General features: G+C 37.7%; 1 protein-coding gene across 1 annotated transcript in view; it reads left to right on the top strand.

Moving 5' to 3' along the window:
• The window catches only part of LOC116889609 (lysine-specific demethylase 5D-like), a 103,369-nt gene extending 80,584 nt beyond the window's left edge, over positions 1-22,785 (top strand). The window contains 15 exon segments of the mRNA XM_032890537.1: positions 6,953-7,029; positions 7,031-7,070; positions 7,191-7,385; positions 7,653-7,834; positions 7,913-8,037; positions 8,171-8,245; positions 14,777-14,808; positions 16,610-16,744; positions 17,555-17,913; positions 19,447-19,585; positions 20,240-20,419; positions 20,558-20,695; positions 20,878-21,474; positions 21,895-21,976; positions 22,110-22,785. Of these exon segments, the coding sequence (XP_032746428.1) occupies positions 6,953-7,029; positions 7,031-7,070; positions 7,191-7,385; positions 7,653-7,834; positions 7,913-8,037; positions 8,171-8,245; positions 14,777-14,808; positions 16,610-16,744; positions 17,555-17,913; positions 19,447-19,585; positions 20,240-20,419; positions 20,558-20,695; positions 20,878-21,474; positions 21,895-21,976; positions 22,110-22,360 (2,607 nt within the window). The 3' untranslated portion in view covers positions 22,361-22,785.
• Positions 22,786-23,155: the final 370 nt, after the last annotated feature.

Genomic DNA, 23,155 nt, shown 5'->3' with positions numbered 1-23,155 from the left:
GAGAGGTATAGCTGTCCTCAGGTAGTTCAATGTCCAATTTTCTGAGGAACCTCCAGACTGATTTCCAGAATGGTTGTACCAGTCTGCAAATCCCACCAACAATGGAGGAGTGTTCTCTTTCTCCACATCCTTGCCAGCATTTGAGTCACCTGAGTTTTTGATCTTAGCCATTCTGACTGGTGTGAGGGTGAAATTCAGGGTTGTTTTTGATTTGTATTTCCTTTATGACTAAAAGATGTTGAACATTTTTTAGGTGTTTATAAGCCATTCTGCATTCCCTCAGCTGTGAATTTTGTTTAGCACTGAACCCCAATTTTTTTTTAGGGTTATTTTGTCTCCCAAGTGTCTAACCTCGTGAGAGTTTTTTGTATATTTTGGATATGAGCCCTCTATCTGTGTAGGATTGGTAAAGATCTTTTCCCAATCTGTTGGTTGTCATTTTGTACTAAAACAGTGTCCTTTGATTTACAGAAGCTTTGCAGTTTTATGAAACGAGAACCCATTTGTCGATTCTTGATCTTAGAGCATAAGCCATTGGTGTTTTGTTCAGGAAGTTTTCTCCAGTGCCCATGTGTTCAAGATTCTTCCCCACTTTTTCTTCTATTAGTTTGACTGTATCTGGTTTGATGTTGAGGTCCTTGATCCACTTGACTTAACCTTGTACAGGGTGATAAGTATGGATTGATCTGCATTCTTGTTGACCTCCAGTTGAACCAGCACCATTTGCTGAAAATGCTATCTGTTTTTCCATTGGATGGTTTTGGCCTTTGTCATAAAATAATGTGACCATAGGTGTAAGGGTTCATTTCTGGGTCTTCAATTTTATTCAACTGGTCTATGTACCTGTCTCTGTACCAATACCATGCAGTTTTTATCACTATTGTTCTGTAATACTGCTTGAGTTCAGGAATACTGATTCCCTTGGAAGTCCTTTTATTGTTGAGGATAGTTATTTCATATTCCAGATGAATTTGGAAATTGTTCTGCCTAACTCTCTGAAGAACTGGATTGGTATTTTGATGGGGATTGCATTGAATCTGTAGATCGCTTTTGGTAAAATGGCCATTTTTACTATATTAATCCTTCCAATTCATGAGCATGGGAGATCTTTCCATCTTCTGAGGTCTTCTTCAATTTCTTTCTTCAGAGTCTTGAAGTTCGTATCATACAGATCTTTCACTTGCTTGGTTAAAGTCACACTGAGGTATTTTATATTATTTGGGACCATTTCCCTATTTTCTTTCTTGGTTTGGTTCTCTTTTGTGTAGAGGAAGGCTACTGATTTATTTGAGTTAATTTTATACCCAGCCACTTTGCTGAAGTTGTTTATCAGCTTTAGTAGTTCTCTGGTGGAACTTTTGAGATCACGTAAATATACTATCATATCAAATACTGATATTTTGACTTCTTCCTTTCCAATCTGTATTCCTTTGATCTCCTTTTGTTGTCTGATTGCTCTGACTAGGACTTCGAGAAGTATATTGAATAAATAGGAAGAGAGTTGGCAGCCTTGTCTAGTCCCTGATTTTAGTGGGATTGCTTCAAGTTTCTCTCCATTTAGTTTAATGTTAGCTACTGGTTTGCTGTATATGGCTTTTACTATGTTTAGGTATGGGCCTTGAATTCCTATTCTTTCCAGGACTTTTTTCATGAAGGGGTGTTGAATTTTGTCAAATGCTTTCTCAGCATCTAATGAAATGATCATGTAGTTTTTATCCTTCAGTTTGTTTATATAGTGGGTTACGTTGATGGTTTTCTGTATATTCAACCATCCCTGCATGCCTGGGATGAAGCCTACTTGATCATGGTGGATGATTGTTTTGATGTGCTCTTGGATTCGGTTTGCCAGAATTTTATTGAGGATTTTTGCATCGATATCATAAGGGAAATCGGGCTGAAGTTCTCTTTCTTTGTTGGGTCTTTGTGTGGTTGAGGTATAAGAGTAATTGTGGCTTCATAGAAGTAGCGCTCCATCTGTTTCAATTTTGTGGAATAGTTTGGATAGTATTGGTATGAGGTCTTCTATGAATGTCTGATAAAATTCTGCACTGAACCCATCTGAACCTGGGCTCTTTTTGGTTGGGAAACTTTTAATGACTGCTTCTATTTCTTTAGGAGTTATGGGGTTGTTTAAATGGTTTATCTGTTCCTGATTTAACTTCGGTATCTGGTATCTGTCTAGGAAATTGTCCTTTCCTCCAGATTTTTAGGTTTTATTGAATATAGCTTTTTGTAGTAGGATCTGATGATTTTTTGAATTTCCTATGATTCTATAGTTATGTCTCCCTTTTCATTTCTGATTTTGTTAATTTGGACACACTCTCTGTGTCCTCTCATTAGTCTGGCTAAGGATTTATCTATCTTGTTGATTTTCTCAAAGAACCAACTTTTGTTCTATTAATTCTTGTATAGTCCTTTTTGTTTTTCTACTTGGTTGATTTCAGCTCATGCTTGATTATTTCCCTGCCTTTAACTCCTCCTGAGTGTATTTGTTTTGTTCTAGAGCTTTTAGGTGCTGTCAGAGCTGGTGACATATGCTCTTTCCTGTTTCTTTCTGCAGGCACTCAGAGCTATGAGTTTTCCTTCCTATTAGCACAGCTTTCATTGTGTCCCATAAGTTTGGCATTAAATTCTAAGAAGTCTTTAATTTCTTCCTTTATTTCTAACGTGACAAAGTTATCATTTAGTAGAGCATTGTTCAGCTTCCATGTATTTGTGGGCGTTCTTCCCTTATTGTTATTGAAGACCAGCTTTAGCCCATGGTGATCTGATAGGACACATGGGATTATTTCTATCTTTCTGTATCTGTTGAGGTCTGTTTTATGACCAATTATATGGTCAATTTTGGAGAAAGTACCATGAGATGGAGAGAAGAAGGTATATCCTTTTTGTTTTAGGATAGAATGTTCTATAAATATCTGTTAAGTCCATTTGGTTCATGACTTCTCTAAGTCTGTCTATGTCTCTGTTTAATTTCTGTTTCCATAATCTATGCATTGATTAGAGTGGGTTTTTGAAATCTCCTACTATTATTGTGTGAGGTGCAATGTGTGCTTTGAGCAAGTAAGGTTTCTTTTATGTATGTAGTTGCCCTTTTATTTGGAGTATAGATATTTAGGATTGAGAGTTCATCTTGGTGGATTTTTCCTTTGATGAATATGAAGTGTCCTTCCTTATCTTTTTTGATGACTTCTAGTTGGAAATTGATTTTATTTGATATTAGAATGGCTACTCCAGCTTGCTTCTTCAGACCATTTGCTTGGAAAGTTGTTTCCCAGCCTTTCACTCTGAGGTAGTGTCTGTCTTTGTCTCTGAGGTGTGTTTCCTGTAGGCAGCAGAATGCAGGGTCCTCGTTGCGTATCCAGTTTGTTAATCTATGTCTTTTTATTGGGGAGTTGAGGCCATTGTTGTTAGAGATATTAAGGAATAGTGATTATTGCTTCCTGTTATATTCATATTTGGATGTGAGGGGTTATGTTTGTGTGCTTTTCTTCTCTTTTTGTTTTGTTGCCAAGGACGATTAGTTTCTTGTGTTGTTCTAGGGTAAAAGCTTGCCTCCTTATGTTGGGCTTTACCATTTATTATCCTTTGTAGTGCTGGATTTGTAGAAAGATACTGTGTAAATTTGGTTTTGTCATGGAATATCTTGGTTTCTCCATCTATGTTAATTGAGAGTTTTGCAGGATACAGTAACCTGGGCTGGCATTTGTGTTCTCTTAGGGTTTGTATGACATCTGTCCAGGATCTTCTGGCTTTCTTAGTCTCTTGTGAGAAGTCTGGTGACAGGCCTGCTGTCATATGTTACGTGGCCTTTTTCCATTATTGCTTTTAATATTCTTTCTTTGTCTTGTGTATTTGGTTTTTCGACTATTATGTGTGGGAGGAATTTCTTTTCTGGTGCAATCTATTTGGAGTTCTGTAGCCTTCTTGTTCATGGACATCTTTCTTTAGGTTAGGGAAGTTTTCTTCTATGATATTATTGAAAATATTTACTGGCCCTGTAAAGTTGGGAGTCTTTATTCTCTTCTATACCTATTTTCCTTAGGTTTGGTTTTCTCATTATGTCCTAGATTTCTTGGATATCTTGGGTCATGAGCTTTTTATATTTTCTTTGACCGTTCTGTCATTGTTTTCTATGGGATTCTCTCTTCTATCTCTTGTATTCTGTTGGTGCTTTTGTCTATGACTTCTGATATCTTTCCTAGGTTTTCCATCTCCAGGGCTCTTTCCCTTTGGATTTTTTATTGTTTCTATTTCCATTTTTAGATCCTGAATGGTTTTGTTCAATTCCTTCACCTCTTTGATTGTGTTTTCCTGTCATTCTTTAAAGGATTTTTGTGTTTCCTCTTTAAGGGCTTCTACTTGCTCACCTGTGTTGTCCTGTATTTCTTTAAGGGGGTTATTTATGTCCTTCTTAAAGTCCTCTATCCTCATCATGAGATGTGGTTTTAAATCCAAAACTCGCTTTTCTGCTGTTTTCAGATACCCAGGGGAGAACTGGGTTCTGATGATATTGCTTGGGTTTTTGTGCCTGTCTTTTGCTGGTGGCTATCTCTGATGTTAGTTGTTCTTGCTGTCTCTGACTGAAACTTGTGTCTCCTGTGGGCCAGTGAGCCTGTGATCTTAGGAGTAAGAGGGCTTCTTGGAGACCAGCTTTCTTTAGGGTAGGTTTTGGGTCTGAAGAGCTGTGCAACAATCCCATTTCTGGGTGTAAATGGAACTATTTTTTTCTCTATATATAAATTCTTAGTTTCTTTATTTGTGCAAAATGAACTTGGAACTTCTAATGCTTCCTTCTTGTTCTGATATTTTCTGATATTTCACATGTTTTAGGGGTTTTTTTTTGGTCTTTTTTGTTTTTTGTTTTTTTGTTTGTTTGTTTGTTTAATAGTACCCTGGTTTCATAAGAAAAGAATAATACTGAGTATTAGTAATGCAAGTAGCCAGGTATGTAATTATTAATTTGTCTTGCTTCATCATTCTAGAAAAAATATATTTTTCATATATTGTTAGCACATACTTCCATAGTTGGAATTTTTTAAACGTTATAGTTAAACTTTATCAATTTTCTAATTCTATAGAGTAATATTTTATTATGTCTTTTTCTTTAACTTTATCATTTAATGTATCAACAATTCCATCAGAACCTGTTGATCCTTGTTTACTCTGACAGGTTTTATTTTTTTTGATAGTACTAAAGTCGTCTGCCTTTATTTTATCATTAGTCTTATAAAGTACTTGTGACTTTGTATTAAAGAATGCTAGTTATGTTTAAATCTATGTTTTGGTCTTTTTGTCTTTTTTTTTTTTTTGAGAAAGTGATCCTACTAAGGAAAGTATTGATAAACAAACACTGGATTAGGTATACAAGTATAACCACTCTCCTTCCACAAGAACACCAGCAAAAAGATTCTTGGTGAAGTCAGGCATTGTGACATATGTTTATGATTCTAACTTTCAGGACTCTAAAGAACACAATCTAAAGACACTATATCATATACAAAAATTATGAAGCAAGAAATCCCAAAAAACAAAAAATTTAAAATTAATAAAATTATTTGAAAAATGAAAGACAAAACATCAATTGTCTATAAGTGAAATATTCATTCCAGTCTTTGCAACTGTCTTTGTAATAAGTTGGTCAAGGGAGCAAAGGTATAGAATAAACAAAAATACCCAATACCTAGAAAACTAAGGTTGCCATCAGTATAACAATACATATGGAAAAGGAGGAGGGAGAGAGGATATTTTGAAATAATAAAAGCAATTTTCAAAAAAATATTCAAGAAGGACAAAATACTGCAAGCTAGAAACAGCAGATGGTACTGTACAGATTTTTAGTCTATGAATTCACTGTCTACCTAGTTTTTAAAAACATATTCTTAAAGTAGGTGATTTATTATGGATAACTAACTTCTCTTGGTGTAAATTCAATAGAGTTAATTCTTATTAAATAATATCAGTACATCATTGCTTTTTGTGGATACATAATACTCATATTTTGTTTACACATTCCTAAGTTGATGAACTACTTAGCTGATTTACTTTTAGCTGTGGTGAAAGATTCTGCTGTCAACACTTGTTTACAAATATCTGTTCAAATCTTTGTTTTGAATTGTTTGTTGTATACTCAGGTATTACTCCATAATCAATGCACATTTCTCTTACATTTTGAGAAACCAATGTACTACAGCAGCTTCATGACCATTTCACATTCCTGCTAGATATGTATATATCCTAATGTTTGCATATCCACATGACATTTGTTTTCTGCTTTGAATGATGACCAAGACTTGAGTTCTCTGTATTTTTTTTCACAGTTGTGAAAAATTGACTTCATAATTTGACTTTTATTTCACTAATATAAATATAATATTCAGCAATATAATATATTTCACTTGTACAAAGTGTCTTCTCATTTGCTTGACAAACCTTATACAAATTTCTTTTCTTTTTATATGTCTTACTGAATTTTGTTGATCTAGCAGTACAACAGATTCTTTTAAACAATAATTTTGTTTAAAATAAGTCTTATCATTTAGGTCTTTCAGATAATATCTGTTTTGAAAAATGGTTTAATTGTGGTTTTAAAATTGCTTTTGCTACTATCACCTGTATGAACAGAATGTGAAAGTCAGAGATATAAGAGCTTAGAATTTGATCTCCTGGTTTTTTGGGGGTTTTGTTTTGGTTTGGTTTTTGCTAAAAATATTTTTGATATTGTGTTATCTTTCATTTGAATTCCACATCATTTTGCTTTATAGATTCTTCTGTGTATATCACATTTAGTCTTCACAGTTTCATTTTCTTTGCTCACTTATACATTTGAAGATAGTCTTTTATTTCTAATCTTTTCTTTTTTGAATCCATAACAGAATTTGATTGTACTTATAAGTTTATATTCATCATTATTTCTAACATACATACTTCTGATTTCCCTTCTGTATTTCAGGTTGTTCGTACAAACCAGTGTGCAGGGGAATTTGTCATTACTTTCCCTCGTGCTTACCACAGTGGCTTTAATCAAGGCTAACTTTGTTGGAGGCAGTGAACTTTGCACTGCTGATTGGGTAAGTTAGGATGGGTGTCTGCAGGTAGAAACAATATAAAGAATAGTGAATAGAGGCTATTTAAGAAACTATGCTTTATGGTTTCTAGGTAGCTACATAGAATCTCAAACACACTTACAGCTACCTGTTGGACGCCAGTGTATTGAACACTACCGCCGACTCCGGCGCTATTGTGTCTTTTCCCATGAGGAGCTCATCTGCAAAATGGCTGCATTCCCAGAGAAGTTGGATCTAAATCTAGCAGTGGCAGTTCACAAGGAGATGTTCATTATGGTACAGGAGGAGCGACGCCTACGGAAGACCTTGTTGGAGAAGGTGGGTGGTAGAAACCAGGGCTAAGGACTCATCAAGTATATACTATGTTAGAGACACAGACCAATATTAAGTAAGCACTTTATGTCTTCTCTTTAATTCATGCTATTGGAAATGTAAGGGCAAAGATTGTATGTGTTTATGTGTTTTTCTCCAATTTCTACAGCTATCTCATGAAGCTAAGCCCACAGCAGGGCTCAGTATTGGCTGTGGTGGGTGTCCACATCATCGTCTTAGTCTTTATAGTATATGTGGGTTGAACACCCCCAGGGCATCACGGAAGCTGAGCGAGAGGCCTTTGAGCTACTCCCAGATGATGAGCGTCAGTGCATCAAGTGTAAGACCACGTGTTTCCTATCAGCCTTGGCCTGTTATGACTGTCCAGATGGTCTTGTCTGCCTTTCCCATATCAATGATCTGTGCAAATGCTCAAGGAGCCGACAGTACTTACGGTGAGTATGGGTCTTATATAAAAAAGATAGAGGAAATACAGATCTAGCCCCTATATTCTTGTCCTGGTCTTCCTCCAGGTACAGGTACACATTGGATGAACTGCCTGCTATGTTACAAAAGTTGAAGATTCGGGCCGAGTCATTTGACAACTGGGCCAACAAAGTACAAGCAGCCTTAGAGGTAGAGGACGGACGGAAACGGAGTGAGTAGTAGAAATTGAAGAACGTTCGAGCTATGATCAATTATTTATTTATTATTTTTTACTTTCTTCACTATTCTAAAAAACTTCTATCTTCCCATAACACTCTCTTGGCACTTTGACTCTTTTTTTTTAGGTTTTGAAGAGCTAAGAGCACTGGAAACTGAGGCTCATGATAGACAATTTCTAGACCTGCTTCAGATGAAGAAATGTCATGAAGCAGAGGTTGCATTTCCCAGTCTCTAGAACTAGAAAATTCAGAAGGTATGTTAGAAAAACAAAAGTAGGGGGACTGTTCAGCTATGTTTATGAAATTCAAATAACAAAAGAGAGAAAACAACAAAAAAATCTGTAGGCTAAATAGAATTTTGTAGGAAAACTTGTTGTCATATATAAAACAGTTGGAATTAAAACTTACATAGACTTCTCAGTTTAAGTGGTTATATCTCTGGACTAGAGAGATGACTCATCTTTTAGAAGGCTTCCTAGCTTGTTAGAGGTCTCATTCCCACTAAATAATTGGCTTATAACTGCTTGCATCTTCAGCTCCAGGAGATAGGACATGCTATCAGTATTCCACAGACATACAAATGGCATATACTGTCACTCAGATTCCCATACAAGTTTTTTTTTTCCTTTTTTCTTTCTTTTTTTTTTTTTGGTTCTTTTTTTCAGAGCTGGGGACTGAACCCAGAGCCTTGCGCTTCCTAGGTAAGCGCTCTACCACTGAGTTAAATCCCCAGCCCCTTCCTTTTTTTTCTTTATTAACTTATTTCTTATTTACATTTCAATTGTTATTCCTTTTCCCAGTTTCCAGGCCAACATCCCCCTAACCCCCCCCTCCCTTCTTTTTTATGGGTGTTCCTCCCATCCTCCCCCCATTGCCCCCTCCCCCAACAATCACGTTCACTGGGGGTTCAGTCTTGGCAGGACCAAGGGCTTCCCCTTCCACTGGTGCTCTTACTAGGATATTCATTGCTACCTATGAGGTCAGAGTCCAGGGTCAGTCCATGCATAGTCTTTAGGTAGTGGCTTTATCCCTGGAAGCTCTGGTTGGTTGGCATTGTTGTATTATATGGGGTCTCAGTTCCCTTCAAGCTCTTTCAGTTCTTTCTCTGATTCTCCAACAGGGGGTCCTGCTCTCAGTTCAGTGGTTTGCTGCTGGCATTCACCTATGTATTTGCTGTATTCTGGGAGCATGATATGCTGTGTCTCAGGGAGATCTACATCTGCCCTGTTGGCCTGCACTTCTTTTTGCTTCATCCATCTAAGTTAATTGGGTGGCTGTATATGCATGGGCCACATGGGGGCGGGCTCTGAATGGGTGTTCCTTCTGTCTCTGTTTTAAACTTTGCTCCATATTCTCTCCTAGGGTATTCTTTTGTTCTTTAAAGAAGGAGTGAAAGCATTTTCATTTTGGTCATCCTTCTGAGTTTCACGTGTTCTAGGCATCTAGGGTAATTATAGCATTTTGGGGCTAATAGCCACTTTATCAATGAGTGCATATATGTGTGTTTTTCTGTGATTGCTACCTCACCAGGATGATATTTACCAGTTCCTCCCATTTGCCTAAGTGAATTTTGTGAAGTCATTGTTTTTGATAGCTGAGTAATATTCCATTGTAGATGTACCACATTTTCTGTATCCATTCCTCAGTTGAAGGGCATCTGTGTTCCTTTTCCAGCTTCTGGCTATTATAAATACAGGTCAAGGTGAAACATAGTGGAGCATGTGTCTTTGTTATATGTTGGGGCATCTTTTGGGTATATGCCCAAGAGAAGTTATAGCTGGGTCCTCAGGTAGTTCAATGTCCAATTTTCTAAGGAACTCCAGACTGATTTCCAGAATGGTTGTACCAGTCTGCAATCCCACCAACAATGGAGGAGTGTTCCCTCTTCTCCACATCCTCACCAGCATCTGCTGTCACCTGAGTTTTGATTTTAGCCATTCTTCTGGTGTGAGGTGAAATCTCAGGTTGTTTTTTTTGCATTTTTTATGACTAAAGATGTTGAACATTTTTAGGGTTTCTTTGCCATTCAGCATTCCTCAGCTGAGAATTCTTTGTTTAGTTCTGAACCCATTTTTTTTTTTTTTTCAGCTGGGACCAACCTTCTTTGCGCCTGGGCAAGCGCTTTGTTCTACCACTGGAGCTAAATCCCCTTTTTTAATAGGGTTTTTTGTCTCCCTGCGGTCTAACTTTTTGAGTTCTTTGTATATTTTGGATATAAGGCCTCTATCTGTTGTAGGATTGATAAAGATCTTTTCCCAATCTGTTGGTTGCCGTTTTGTCCTAACCACAGTGTCCTTTGCCTTACAGAAGCTTTGCAGTTTTATGAGATCCGATTTGTCAATTCTTGATCTTAGAGCATAAGCCATTGGTGTTTTGTTCAGGAAATTTTCTCCAGTGTCCATGTGTTCAAGATGCTTCCCCACTTTTTCTTCGATTAGTTTGAGTGTATCTGGTTTGATGTGGAGGTCCTGATCCACTTGGACTTAAGCTTTGTACAGGGTGATAAGCATGGATCGATCTGCATTCTTCTACATGCTGACCTCCAGTTGAACCAGCACCATTTGCTGAAAATGCTATCTTTTTTTCCATTGATGGTTTTGCCCTTTGTCAAAAAAATCAAGTGACCATAGGTGTGGGTTCATTTCTGGGTCTTCAATTCTGTTCCATTGGTCTATCTGTCTGTCTCTGTACCAATACCATACAGTTTTTATCACTATTGCTCTGTAATACTGCTTGAGTTCAGGATAGTGATTCCCCCAGAAGTCCTTTTATTGTTGAGGATAGTTTTAGCTATCCTGGGTTTTTTGTTATTCCAGATGAATTTGCAAATTGTTCTGTCTAACTCTTTGAAGAATTGGATTGGTATTTTGATGGGGATTGTATTGAATCTGTAGATCGCTTTTGGTAAAATGGTCATTTTTACTATATTAATCCTGCCAATCCATGAGCATGGGAGATCTTTCCATCTTCTGAGGTCTTCTTCAATTTCTTTCTTCAGAGGCTTGAAGTTCTTATTGTAAAGATCTTTTACTTGCTTGGTTAAAGTCACATCGATGTATTTTATATTATTTGGGACTATTATGAAGGGTGTCATTTCCTAATTTCTTTCTCAGCTTGTTTCTTTTTTTGTGTAGAGGAAGGCTTGATTTATTTGAGTTAATTTTATACCCAGCCACTTTGCTGAAGTTGTTTATCAGCTTTAGTAGTTCTCTGGTGGAACTTTTGGGATCACTTAAATATACTATCATATCATCTGCAAATAGTGATATTTTGACTTCTTCTTTTTTTCCATCCGGAACTGTATCCCTTGATCTCCTTTTTGTCTGATTGCTCTGGTTAGAACTTCAAGAACTATATTGAATAAGAGGGAGAGAGTGGGCAGCCTTGTGTAGTCCCTGATTTTAGTGGGATTGCTTCAAGTTTCTCTCCATTTAGTTTAATGTTAGCAACTGGTTTGCTGTATATGGTTTTTATACTATGTTTAGGTATGGGCTTTGAATTCCTATTCTTTCCAGGACTTTTATCATGAAGGTGTTGAATTTTGTCAAATGCTTTCTCAGCATCTAATGAAATGATCATGTGGTTTTGTTCTTTCAGTTTGTTTATATAATGGATCACGTTGATGGTTTTCCGATATTAAACCATCCCCTGCATGCCTGGGATGAAGCCTATTGATCATTGTGGATGATTGTTTTGATGTGCTCTTGGATTCAGTTTGCTAGAATTTTATTGAGTATTTTTGCATCGATATTCATAAGGGAAATTGGTCTGAAGTTCTCTTTCTTTGTTGGGTCTTTGTGTGGTTTAGGTATAAGAGTAATTGTGGCTTCATAGAAGGAATTCAGCAGTGCTCCATCTGTTTCAATTTTGTGGAATAATTTGGATAGTATTGGTATGAGGTCTTCTATGAAGGTCTGATAGAATTCTGTACTAAACCCGTCTGGACCTGAGCTCTTTTTGGTTGGGAGACCTTTAATGACTGCTTCTATTTCCTTAGGAGTTATGGGGTTGTTTAACTGGTTTATCCTGTTCCTGATTTAACTTCGGTACCTGGTATCTGTCTAGGAAATTGTCCATTTCCTGCAGATTTTCAAGTTTTGTTGAATATAGGCTTTTATAGTAAGATCTGATGATTTTTTTAATTTCCTCTGATTCTGTAGTTATGTCTCCCTTTTCATTTCTGATTTTGTTAATTTGGACACACTCTCTGTGTCCTCTCGTTAGTCTGGCTAAGGGTTTATCTATCTTGTTGATTTTCTCAAAGAACCAACTTTTGGTTCTGTTGATTCTTTGTATAGTCCTTTTCTTTCTACTTGGTTGATTTCAGCTCTGAGTTTGATTATTTCCTGCCTTTTCCTCCTCCTGGGTGTATTTGCTTCTTTTTGTTCTAGAGCTTTTAGGTGTGCTGTCAAGCTGCTGACATATGCTGTTTCCTGTTTCTTTTTGCAGGCACTCAGCGCTATGAGTTTTCCTCTTAGCACAGCTTTCATTGTGTCCCATAAGTTTGGGTATGTTGTACCTTCATTTTCATTAAATTCTAAAAAGTTTTTGATTTCTTTCTTTATTTCTTCCTTGACTAGGTTATCATTGAGTAGAGCATTGTTCAATTTCCATGTATATGTGGGCATTCTTCCTTTATTGTTATTGAAGACCAGCTTTATCCCGTGATGGTCTGATAGGATGCATGGGATTATCTCTATCTTTCTGTATCTGTTGAGGCCTGTTTCATGACCAATTATATGGTCAATTTTGGAGAAAGTACCATGAGATGGAGAGAAGAAGGTATATCCTTTTGCTTTAGGATAGAGTGTTCTATAAATATCCGTTAAGTCCATTTGGCTCATGACTTCTCTTAATCTGTCTACGTCTCTGTTTAATTTCTGTTTCCATGATCTGTCCATTGATGAGAGTGGAGTGTTGAAATCTCCTACTATTATTGTGTGAGGTGCAATGTGTGCTTTGAGGTTTAGTAAGGTTTCTTTTATGTATGTAGGTGCCCTTGTATTTAGAGCATAGGTATTTAGGATTGAGAGTTCATCTTGGTGGATTTTTTTCTTTGATGAATATGAAGTGTCCTTCCTTATCTTTTTTGATGACTTTTAGTTGATAATTGATTTTTTTTGATATTAGAATGGCTACCCAGCTTGCTTTTCAGACCATTTGCTTGGAAAGTTGTTTCCAGCCTTTCACTCTGAGGTAGTGTCTGTCTTTGTCTCTGAGGTGTGTTTCCTGTAGGCAGCAGAATGCAGGGTCCTCATTAGAATCCAGTTTGTTAATCCATGTCTTTTTATTGGGGAGTTGAGGCCATTGATGTTGAGAGATATTAAGGAATAGTGATTATTGCTTCCTGTTGTATTCATATTTGGATGTGAGGTTATGTTTGTGTGCTTTTCTTCTCTTTGTTTTGTTGCCAAGACGATTAGTTTTTGCTTTTCTAGGGTAGCTTGCCTCCTTTTGTTGGGCTTTTTCCAAGTTTATTATCCTTTGTAGTGCTGGGATTTGTAGAAAGATATTGTGTAAATTTGGTTTTGTCATGAATATCTTGGTTTCTCCATCTATGTTAATTGAGAGTTTTGCAGGATACAGTAACCTGGGCTGGTGCATTTGTGTTCTTTTAGGTTCCAGGACATCAGTCCAGGATCTTCTGGCTTTCTTATAGTTTCTGGTGGGAAAGTTGGTGTAATTTTGATAGGTCTGCCTTTTATATGTTACTTGACCTTTCCCTTACTGCTTTAATGATTTTTGTGTTTGGTTTTTTGACTATTGTGTGATGGGAGGTTTTTTTTTCTGGTCCAATCTATTTGGAGTTCTGTAGCTTTTTGTGCCTATGGGTATCTCTTTTTAGGTTAGGAAGTTTTCTTCATGATTTTGTTGAAGATATTTACTGGTCCTTTGAACTGGGAGTCTTCACTCTCTTCTATACCTATTATCGTTAGGTTTGATCTTCTCTTTGAGTTCTGGATTGTATGTTTTCGACCAGTAGCTTTTTACGTTTTACATTGTCTTTGACAGTTGAGTCAATGATTTCTATGAAATCTTCTGCTCCTGAGATTCTCTCTTCTATCTCTTGTATTCTGTTGGCGAGGCTTGTGTCTACAGCTCCTTGTCTCTTCTTTTGGTTTTCTATATCCAGGGTTGTTTCCCTGTGTTCTTTCTTCATTGCTTCTATTTCCATTTTTAATTCCTTCAAGTGTTTGATTGTGTTTTCCTGGAATTCTTTCAGGGATTTTTGTGATTCCTTTCTGTTGGCTTCTACTTGTTTATTTATCTTTTCCTGCATTTCTCTAAGGGAGTTCTTCATGTCTTTCTTTAAGTCCTCCAGCATCATGATCAAAAAAGATTTTAAATCTAGATCTTGCTGTTCTGGTGTGTTTGGATATTCGGTGTTTGCTTTGGTGGGAGAATTGCGTTCCGATGATGCCATGTAGTCTTGGTTTCTGTTGCTTGGGTTCCTGTGCTTGCCTCTCGCCATCAGATTATCTCTAGTGTTACTTTGTTCTGCTATTTCTGACAGTGGCTAGACTGTCCTATAAGCCTGTGTGTCAGGAGTGCTGTAGACCTGTTTTCCTGTTTTCTTTCAGCCAGTTATGGGGACAGAGTTTTCTGCTTTCGGGCGTGTAGTTTTTCCTATCTACAGGTCTTCAGCTGTTCCTGTGGGCCTGTGTCCTGAGTTCACCAGGCAGGTCACTTGGAGCAGAAAAGTTGGTCTTACCTGTGGTCCCGAGGCTCAAGTTTGCTTGTCGGGTGTTGCTTATGAGCTCTCCGTGAGGGCAGCAGCCAGGAGGACCTGCGCCGCCTTTTCCGGGAGCCCCCAGTGCACCAGGGTTCCAGATGGTGTTAGGTGTTTTCCTCTGGAGTCAGAAATGTGGGCAGAGTGTAGTCTTTCTGGTTTCTCAGGCATGTCTGCCTCTGAAAGCTAGCTTTCTCCCACGGGATTTGGAGGCAGAGAATTGTTTGTCCTGGTCCTTATGGTTCGGAGGTGTCTGGGGCGAGTGACCTGCAGCTCCAGTGCCCCATCTACCGGTTCTCAAAGGCCGTATACAGTTTCCTCTTGTGCCAGGGATGTGTGCAGGGAGGGTGGGCCGTATTGATGGTCTCTTCCGCTCTGCAGTCTCAGGAGGGCCCCCCCAATACAAGTTTTAAGAAGAAGAAACTCAATATTGGGCAAATATAATGAGAATTACAACATTATAGAACAACATATAGTATGAACTAGGAATTTTTTAACTGGACATTTTCAAATATACTTTACCACTTATTATGCATGACTATGAAAGATGCCCTTCATGTTAGCAAATCTTACAAAATTGTGAAGATCACAATTCTTATACAGTTAAATTTTGCCTATATCTTTAGATTAAAAAAAATCTTTATTTGTATATGTATAAGTGAGGAACTGAGGACATACATACAGGCTAGAGGACAACCTGACTCATTCCTTAGGCAGTAACTATGTTACATTTTTGTGTTGTTTTGAATAAAAGATACGTTTTCTTGGAAGTCAGTAATTTTCTAAGTAGACTAGACTTATTGGCCACCGGACTCCAGGATTAATATGTTTTTATCTGGGATAATTAGCATGTATCACCAGTCCTAGCTTTAAAAAAAAACTCTTTACCAGCTTTCTACATGTACCAAATGAAAATTGGGCCATTTAACCCCCATTATATTCTCTTCTTCTCCAAACTGACATCTTCCCAACAAATTCTCTCCAACTACTTTGATTTTAGTGTGTGAACCATTTAATTCAATTATAATTGCTTGTGTAAGTGTAGTTTTATTAACTACGATAGCACTTAAGAGACGCACACCTATCCCATCAAGTACTTAACCACCTTCAGCCCTTCAGTGAAGATGAAGGTCATTTGAATTCCCTCTTGCATGCATAATGAAATTAAGATGGTGCTCAGACTCTAAATTTTTTCATTAAAATATGATTACCTCATAGGAGTACCCTTTCCAGGATCATGCTCTCTCCCCCATCTCTACCCTTTTCTTTTGAGAGGAGGGACCCCCATTCCCCCTGGGTATCCTTCACCCTGGTCTGTCAAGTCTCTGCAGGATTAGGTGCATCCTCTCCAACTAAGGTCAGACAAGGCAGCACTGTTAGACTGAGCAGATACTACAGTTAGACTACAGCTTTAAGGAATAGCCTCCACTTCAGGTGTTGGGAAACTCACTTGGAGACCCAACACATCACCTACAATGTGTGTATGTGTTGGGTGGGAGGTGGGGGAGGTGGGAGAGAGGGGTGATCTGCAGTGACAATTGTAATCTTTCAGAATTCTTTATATTTAACTTGACTCTTTTTCTACTTTCTGTAACCGTTCCTTATTCCTTATTAAATATTTTTAATATTTTAATGATAATATCTCATGGGGGAGGTTTTTTATTGTCTGTGAGTTGTGTAAGGTTTTTGTACATGGACAGCATCTTTCTCAGAATTGGAAAACTGATTTTACTAAAATAAATCTTTGCTATAGTATTTCTCTTTTTTATGTCCAATATACATACATAGTCATATATATATGCATATATGTGTGTTTGTATTATTTTTTCAGTAAGGCAGTGGCAGGTTTACTAAATAACCTTTTTTCCTACAGGTTAGAAACACCACAACTCACCCTGACTGAACTACAGATTCTTCTCAAACAGATGTGCACTCTGCCGTGTACTATGCATCAGATTGATGAAGTTAAGGTGAAGAACAGCCAAGGATAGTGAAATTATTGTTAACAGGAGATACATGAGAGGCATCCTAAGTAATAAGGGAGTCATAAAAGCCTGATTATTCTAAAGAACAACACTCCTCTTTTTGTTTTTGGGGGGTTGCTTGTTTTGTTTTGGCCTGGTTTATTTTACTTACACTCAGCAAGCATTTACTGAAAGAAGGAATTGAGCTTGAATACAGAGGGTCAGTATTAGTTAGGGTTCTTTAAAGGAATTTTAAAAAAAGCTCTGTAAAAGATGTACTGGGATAGCTTACAAGCTGTGTGGTGTGTCAATTAGCAGTTGTAGAAAGGCCAAGAACTAGCAGTTAAAGAACCCTTATAAAAGCAGGTTTATTCCTATCATTGAAGGAGACTGAAGTCTCATACTGTCCTTATACTTTTAGTTTTATACTATAAAAAAGATATTCTCTAAGTAAACATTATATTAAAGATACTAAGCAGGTATTAAAACTGCCTACACATCAAAAGCTAGAAAATACTAGAAAATAATAATACTAGAAAAATGAAGCTTCCTTTTTTTCTTTTTCAGTTTCAAGAGCGTTTTCTCAGTGATAGGATTGTATTAAATTGTTTCAGAAAATTAAATTTAAATCTAGATTATTAAAGAGAACATGGAATATTCTGACAAAGTATTTCATAATAAATGGAACATAGGGAAAAAAGATTGAGGATAAATTAATAAAAATCTCTTAAAAGGATTTATAAATGGATTATTTAGACAGATTACTTGATTATTTAGATAGCTAAAAATCTTCATTTTTATTCTAAAATTTTGCAGGATGTTCTGCAACAGGTGGAGACATATCAAATTGAGACGCGTGAGGCTCTAACTTCACTGCCTTGTAGTTTAGAAATACTTCAGTCCCTGATGGAAAAGGGACAGCAGCTTCGTGTGGAAGTTCCTGAAGCTCATCAACTTGAAGAGCTGTTGGAGCAGGCACAATGGCTAGATCAAGTGAAGCAGGCCCTGGCTCCCTCAGGCCAGAGACACTCTCTGGTCATCATGAAGAAACTTTTGGTTATGGGTACCAAGTTAGCCTCCAGCCCTTCTGTGAACAAAGCTCGAGCAGAGCTACAAGAACTGCTTACTATTGCAGAGCATTGGGAGGAAAAGGCCCATTTCTGCTTAGAAGCTAGGTAAAAAATAACTTCTTGCCATTTGTATTCTCCTTCAGGCCTTTATTAAGGCTTTTTCAGAGTATAATTTTCATTAGATATTTTAGGCGTCCAGGATAGTACCTAAGCATCCTAGGTTAACCTAGTCCTGTGTATGTAAAATGTCATGCCAACCTTTAAGGTTTTTTTTTTTAATTAAAAATTTTTGTATATGTGCTGCCGAAGTAAGCACATTAATTAAAAATTTTATATACTATATTTGATCATATAAGGAGATCTTTCTAGCACTCTGTACTTTTCCTATATGCCCAACTTTATATTTTCTCTCTTTCCCTCTCTTAAAAAAAACAAATCAAATTTTCAAACTTAAAAGTAGAAAACCAATAAGAGGAAAAATAATAAAATAAAACATACACACAAAACATGATGTCATACTTGACTGGAAAAAGCCAATTTTTCTTCTCACAGTGCATATCATTTACAGTTAGCCTTCTGGTTAAGGATGGCAATTCGTGTCAACTTACCCTCTCAGAGATTTTGTCTCATTTAAACTTGTGTAGGTCATGTGTTTACTGTCAAGAGTCTATGGGTTCACATGTGTACCAGTCCAGAAGACACTTTTCCTGAAGCTATCCTCTATCTCTGGCTCTTACAAATGATCCTTCTTTGCTGCAAAGATTGCTGCTTAAGCAGAGGGGTTTGATGAAATAATCTCATTTTAATCTGAGTGCTAGGTCCAAAAGTTCCCATTCTCTACATAGTTCACTTGTAAGTCTATGTTAACTCTCATCTACTGCAAGAAGGTTTTCTGATGAAAATTGAACAGTGCTCTGATTTGTATTTATAGCAGAATGTCATTGCTGTGTTCCTTTGTTATCATAATAGTCTTGTCCTCATAGTGCCCTAACAAAGCATCTTATGCCACTAAGTGAAACCTCTAATCCCAGAAATAAGTTATATTTTCTTGAGTTAGTGGCCCAAGGAGTCCTGTGGATCTCCAACCCCTAAGTCACATGCTTTAGCCTAAACTATTGGTTTCTCTTCATAACCTTGCTAAACATACGTGATTACATAATTCAACAGAAAGAAATTGATCTGGTTTCTAACTAGAAGCTTTACCCCCTACTGATTACATTCGAGTACCATCACAGTAATTGAGGAGAAATAGCAGTATCACCCAGATGCAAACCTGAGTGCAAGATATTGGTGCAATAGTGGCGTGAATGTTATGAGACCACTTTTTGCTTGGATTTATAGCCCATTCTTGAGACCCATATATAACATCTCTAATAGCCAAGGACCTGAAAGTCATAGGCCTGGGGAAATCTTTTAGTACTTTTAAGGAAAAATCATAAGTATTTTTTGACTGAATTTGTTCTCAGATTATCAACATGATTTTTGCAATATATAGGTGATCACTATATCCTTACTAAGACATTATTATTCACTCACTTTATGAAAAAATTTATTGCTTATACTTTTAGCAAGAAACTAGGACTATACACATGCAACTATAATATTAAATACAAATTTCTTTTTCCCAAATATTTTTAGCCAAAAGCATTCTCCAGCCACTTTGGAAGTTATAATACGTGAGGCAGAAAACATCCCTGTCTACTTGCCTAAAATCCAGTCTCTCAAGGAAGCTCTGACTAAGGCACAGGCTTGGATTGCTGATGTGAATGAGATTCAAGTGAGGATCATGATTTCTTCTTCTTCTCCTTCTCTTCCTTCTCCTTTTCTTTCTTCTTCCTTTTAGATTGATTTGATTGATTGATTGATTGATTGATTGATTGATTGATTATGCAGTGCTCTGCCTGTATGCATACCTGCAGGCCAGAAGCGGGCCTTAGATCCCAATACAGATGGTTGTGAGCAACCATGTGGTTACTGGGGATTGAACTCAGGACCTCTGGAAAAGCAGCCAGTGCTCTTAACCACTGAGCCTCCAGAGGATCACATTTTTAACTTTGCTACCCAGACCTGCAAGATGAAGAGAGACCATTCTACTATTTCAGTTTTTTATAGAATTAGGGATGTGGGAAGAATTGAAGATGGAAAGTTAGCTAAGTTAAGGTCATCAGGATAAAAATAAGGAGGAGACAATGATTTGTGTCCAAACTCACAAAGAGTTAGTCAAAACAAGAGTAAAGAAACAAGTGACTAAAATCAGCCTTTACTGTTTTGATTCTGAGCCAGGAAAAGGAAGAATTTTATGAGAAATTTTTCCTTTTTAAAAAATAAGTCTGTATTTCATCTGCACTATGATTATACAGTATGATATATAACAAATATATCAACAAATCTAAACATAATATGTGGCACAATTGAATTGTACCTTCCTCAGAATGGTGATCACTACCCCTGTTTGGATGATTTGGAGGGGCTTGTAGCTGTGGGTCGGGATTTACCTGTGGAGCTAGAGGAACTAAAACAGCTGGAGAATCAGGTACTGACAGCACATTCCTGGAAAGAGAAAGCTTCTAAGACTTTTCTCAAGAAGAATTCTTGCTACACACTGTTGGAGGTAAGATCTGATTTCTTTTACCACAGCATTTTCTATGCCTGACCCTGGTTGTTGAGAAGTGCATAAGTGAACGTGAATTTTTGGGACATTGCAGGGAGATGAAGGGTAGTAATCCCCCTTTCTTCTGTCTTCTAATAGGTTCTCTGCCCATGTGCAGATGCTGGTTCTGTCAGCACCAAGCGCAGTCGGTGGATTGAAAAGGAGATGGGGTTATACAAATATGACACAGAATTGCTGGGGCTTTCTGCACAGGATCTCAGGGACCCAGGTTCTGTGGTAAGCAGCTTATGTGTATGTCCCTGAAAAGAAGGTAGCCTAGAAATATATTGGTTGGTTCCCATAAGCAGACCATTTACACACTGAGCCTATTATTTTAATTGGGAGAAGGTTAAAAGAACTGACTAGTCTAAGAAGAGGATGGGATGCTCAACAGCTTTTCTCTGTCCTGGGTTCAATAGATCATGGCCTTTAAGGAAGGGGAAGAGAAAGAAAAAGAAGGTATCTTGCACTTGCGTCACATCAACTCAACTAAGCCCAGTCCAATGTCCTCATCAATCAATGCCTCTGCGACCTCCATCTGTATATGTGGGCAGGTCCGTGCAGGAGTAGAAGCTCTGCGGTGTGATCTCTGTCATGACTGGTTCCATGGACAATGTGTGACTGTACCCCACCTACCCAGCTCCTTAAGGGCTAGTCATACCTCATCTCAACTGCTAGCTTGGTGGGAATGGGACACCAAATTCCTGTGCCCACTGTGTATGCGATCAAGGCGTCCACGCCTGGAGACCATATTGTCATTGCTGGTAGGACTACAAAGACTGTCTGTAAGGCTGCCTGAGGGTGAGGCCCTACAGTGCCTCACAGAGAGAGCCATTGGTTGGCAGGGCCGTGCCAGACAGGCTCTAGCTTCTGAGAATGTGACTGCTTTGTTGAAACAGCTAGCAAAATCCCGCCAACAACTACAGGATAAATTGAGACATGAGAAGCCCCCTACATCTCATTCAGGTCTTCCCTCTGAGTGTCTCACAGAGGATAGTGACAAGGATATCCTTAAGGTAAGCTGTCTCTGTCCAGACTCCTTTTCACCTTCAAATTTTTATATTCTAAACTGTTAAGACCATCCTTAAGAAGCTGCTGTTATCAATGTTCTTTATCAGTGTCAGTCCCTCTCCCCTGTCCTGCATCATTCTAGATTCCTGATACTTACAGCACTGTAAATATTAGTGGTTCCCAACCTTTTGAGTCATGAGCCCACAGAGGTTGAATATCAGATATCCTCAATATCATATATTTACATTACAATTCATAGTAGCAAAATTATATTTATAAGTATCAATGAAAGAGTCAAAGCATTTGGAAGGTTGAGAATCACTATTCTATGTACTCTGAGTAAAAGTTTCATTTACAGAGGATATAAAGAGCTTAATTTTTTTTCCAATTTGATTAAAATAATCAGTTCCTGCTCTTCTTCTCAGGAAGAGGAGGAGTTGGTACTAAATGAAGACATGCTGAAAAATTCTGAGAAGATTGTTCCAAAGGAAAGTTCATGTGAAAGAGGTATGTATGTCTTGGTGTTTGTAGGCTAATGAATAGATACCACCAAAATGACTTACTGCGTCTTTAGCTCTTTTGTAGTAAGGAGAATTAGACCAAAGTCATATTTTAAAAGAGCTGTCCTCAAACCTTCCAGGTGAGGAACTGTTGCCTTCGCTATTATCCCAATTAACTGGTCCTGTACTGGAACTGCCTGAAGCCACCCGGGCCCCACTAGAGGAGCTTATGATGGAAGGAGATCTACTTGAAGTTACCCTAGATGAGAGCCACAGCATTTGGCAGCTGCTGCAGGCTGGACAGAATCCTAATCTAGAGCGGATTCATACACTTCTAGAGGTGAGATGTATTATGGATAGTCCTTGGTATCAGTACAAACATAATACTTGACATGAACCACATACACCTTATTCTTCCTTGTCTGTGTATTGTAGCTTGAGAAACCTGAGAACCCAAAGAATTGGTCAGAGGAACAAACACCAGAGAGGCGGCGGCGGCGAAGGCAAAAGGTCGTTCTGAGTAGAAAGGGTGAGGATTTTACTCAAAAAGAGCTAGCATCAAAAAGAGCTAGGAGTTCAAGGATTAAGCCTAAGGGAAAACAGTTTCAAGAGCCAATACATGGGGATAATGTGCTCTTGTCACACCATACAGAACATACAAACATCTTAAAAGAGAACATGAACAGTGTACAAGGGAAGGATCCAAGCCCTTCATCTTCTTTTCCTTCCTTACCAGCTTTGCTACATCTCTCTTATTTTCATCAGCAAAAATTACAACAATAGTATGTGATTATTTTTTTTCCTTGCTCAGTCTTTCCTTCCTTAAGCCTTTCTCCATTCTCTCTCCCTTTTACTTTCCTTCCTCCTTCTTTCTCCTTTGTTGTTCCCTAGCTTCCCTCCATTTTACTCTATTCTCTGCCCTTAATTCCCTCAGATTCCCACAAAATATTTCTTACCTAGAGCTTGACTACAAATTATTTTATCCTTACTCCTATTAGGATTTTTTCTTTTTTCTTTTTTTTTTTTTTTTTTCCGGAGCTGGGGGCTGAACCCAGGGCCTACCACCACTAAGCTAAATCCCCAACCCCTCCTAATACATTTTTATGCCTTCGTTCCTAAGAACTATTCTGTTTACATGTTTCCCAAAATTTTATCAACAATATTTCTGATATTACTGTAGATAAAG

Source organism: Rattus rattus, chromosome Y, assembly GCF_011064425.1.
Source record: "Rattus rattus isolate New Zealand chromosome Y, Rrattus_CSIRO_v1, whole genome shotgun sequence".
Classification (NCBI taxonomy): Eukaryota; Metazoa; Chordata; class Mammalia; order Rodentia; family Muridae; genus Rattus; species Rattus rattus.
The sequence above is the reverse complement of the archived record's forward strand: the minus strand, read 5'-3'. Positions and strand labels throughout refer to the sequence as shown.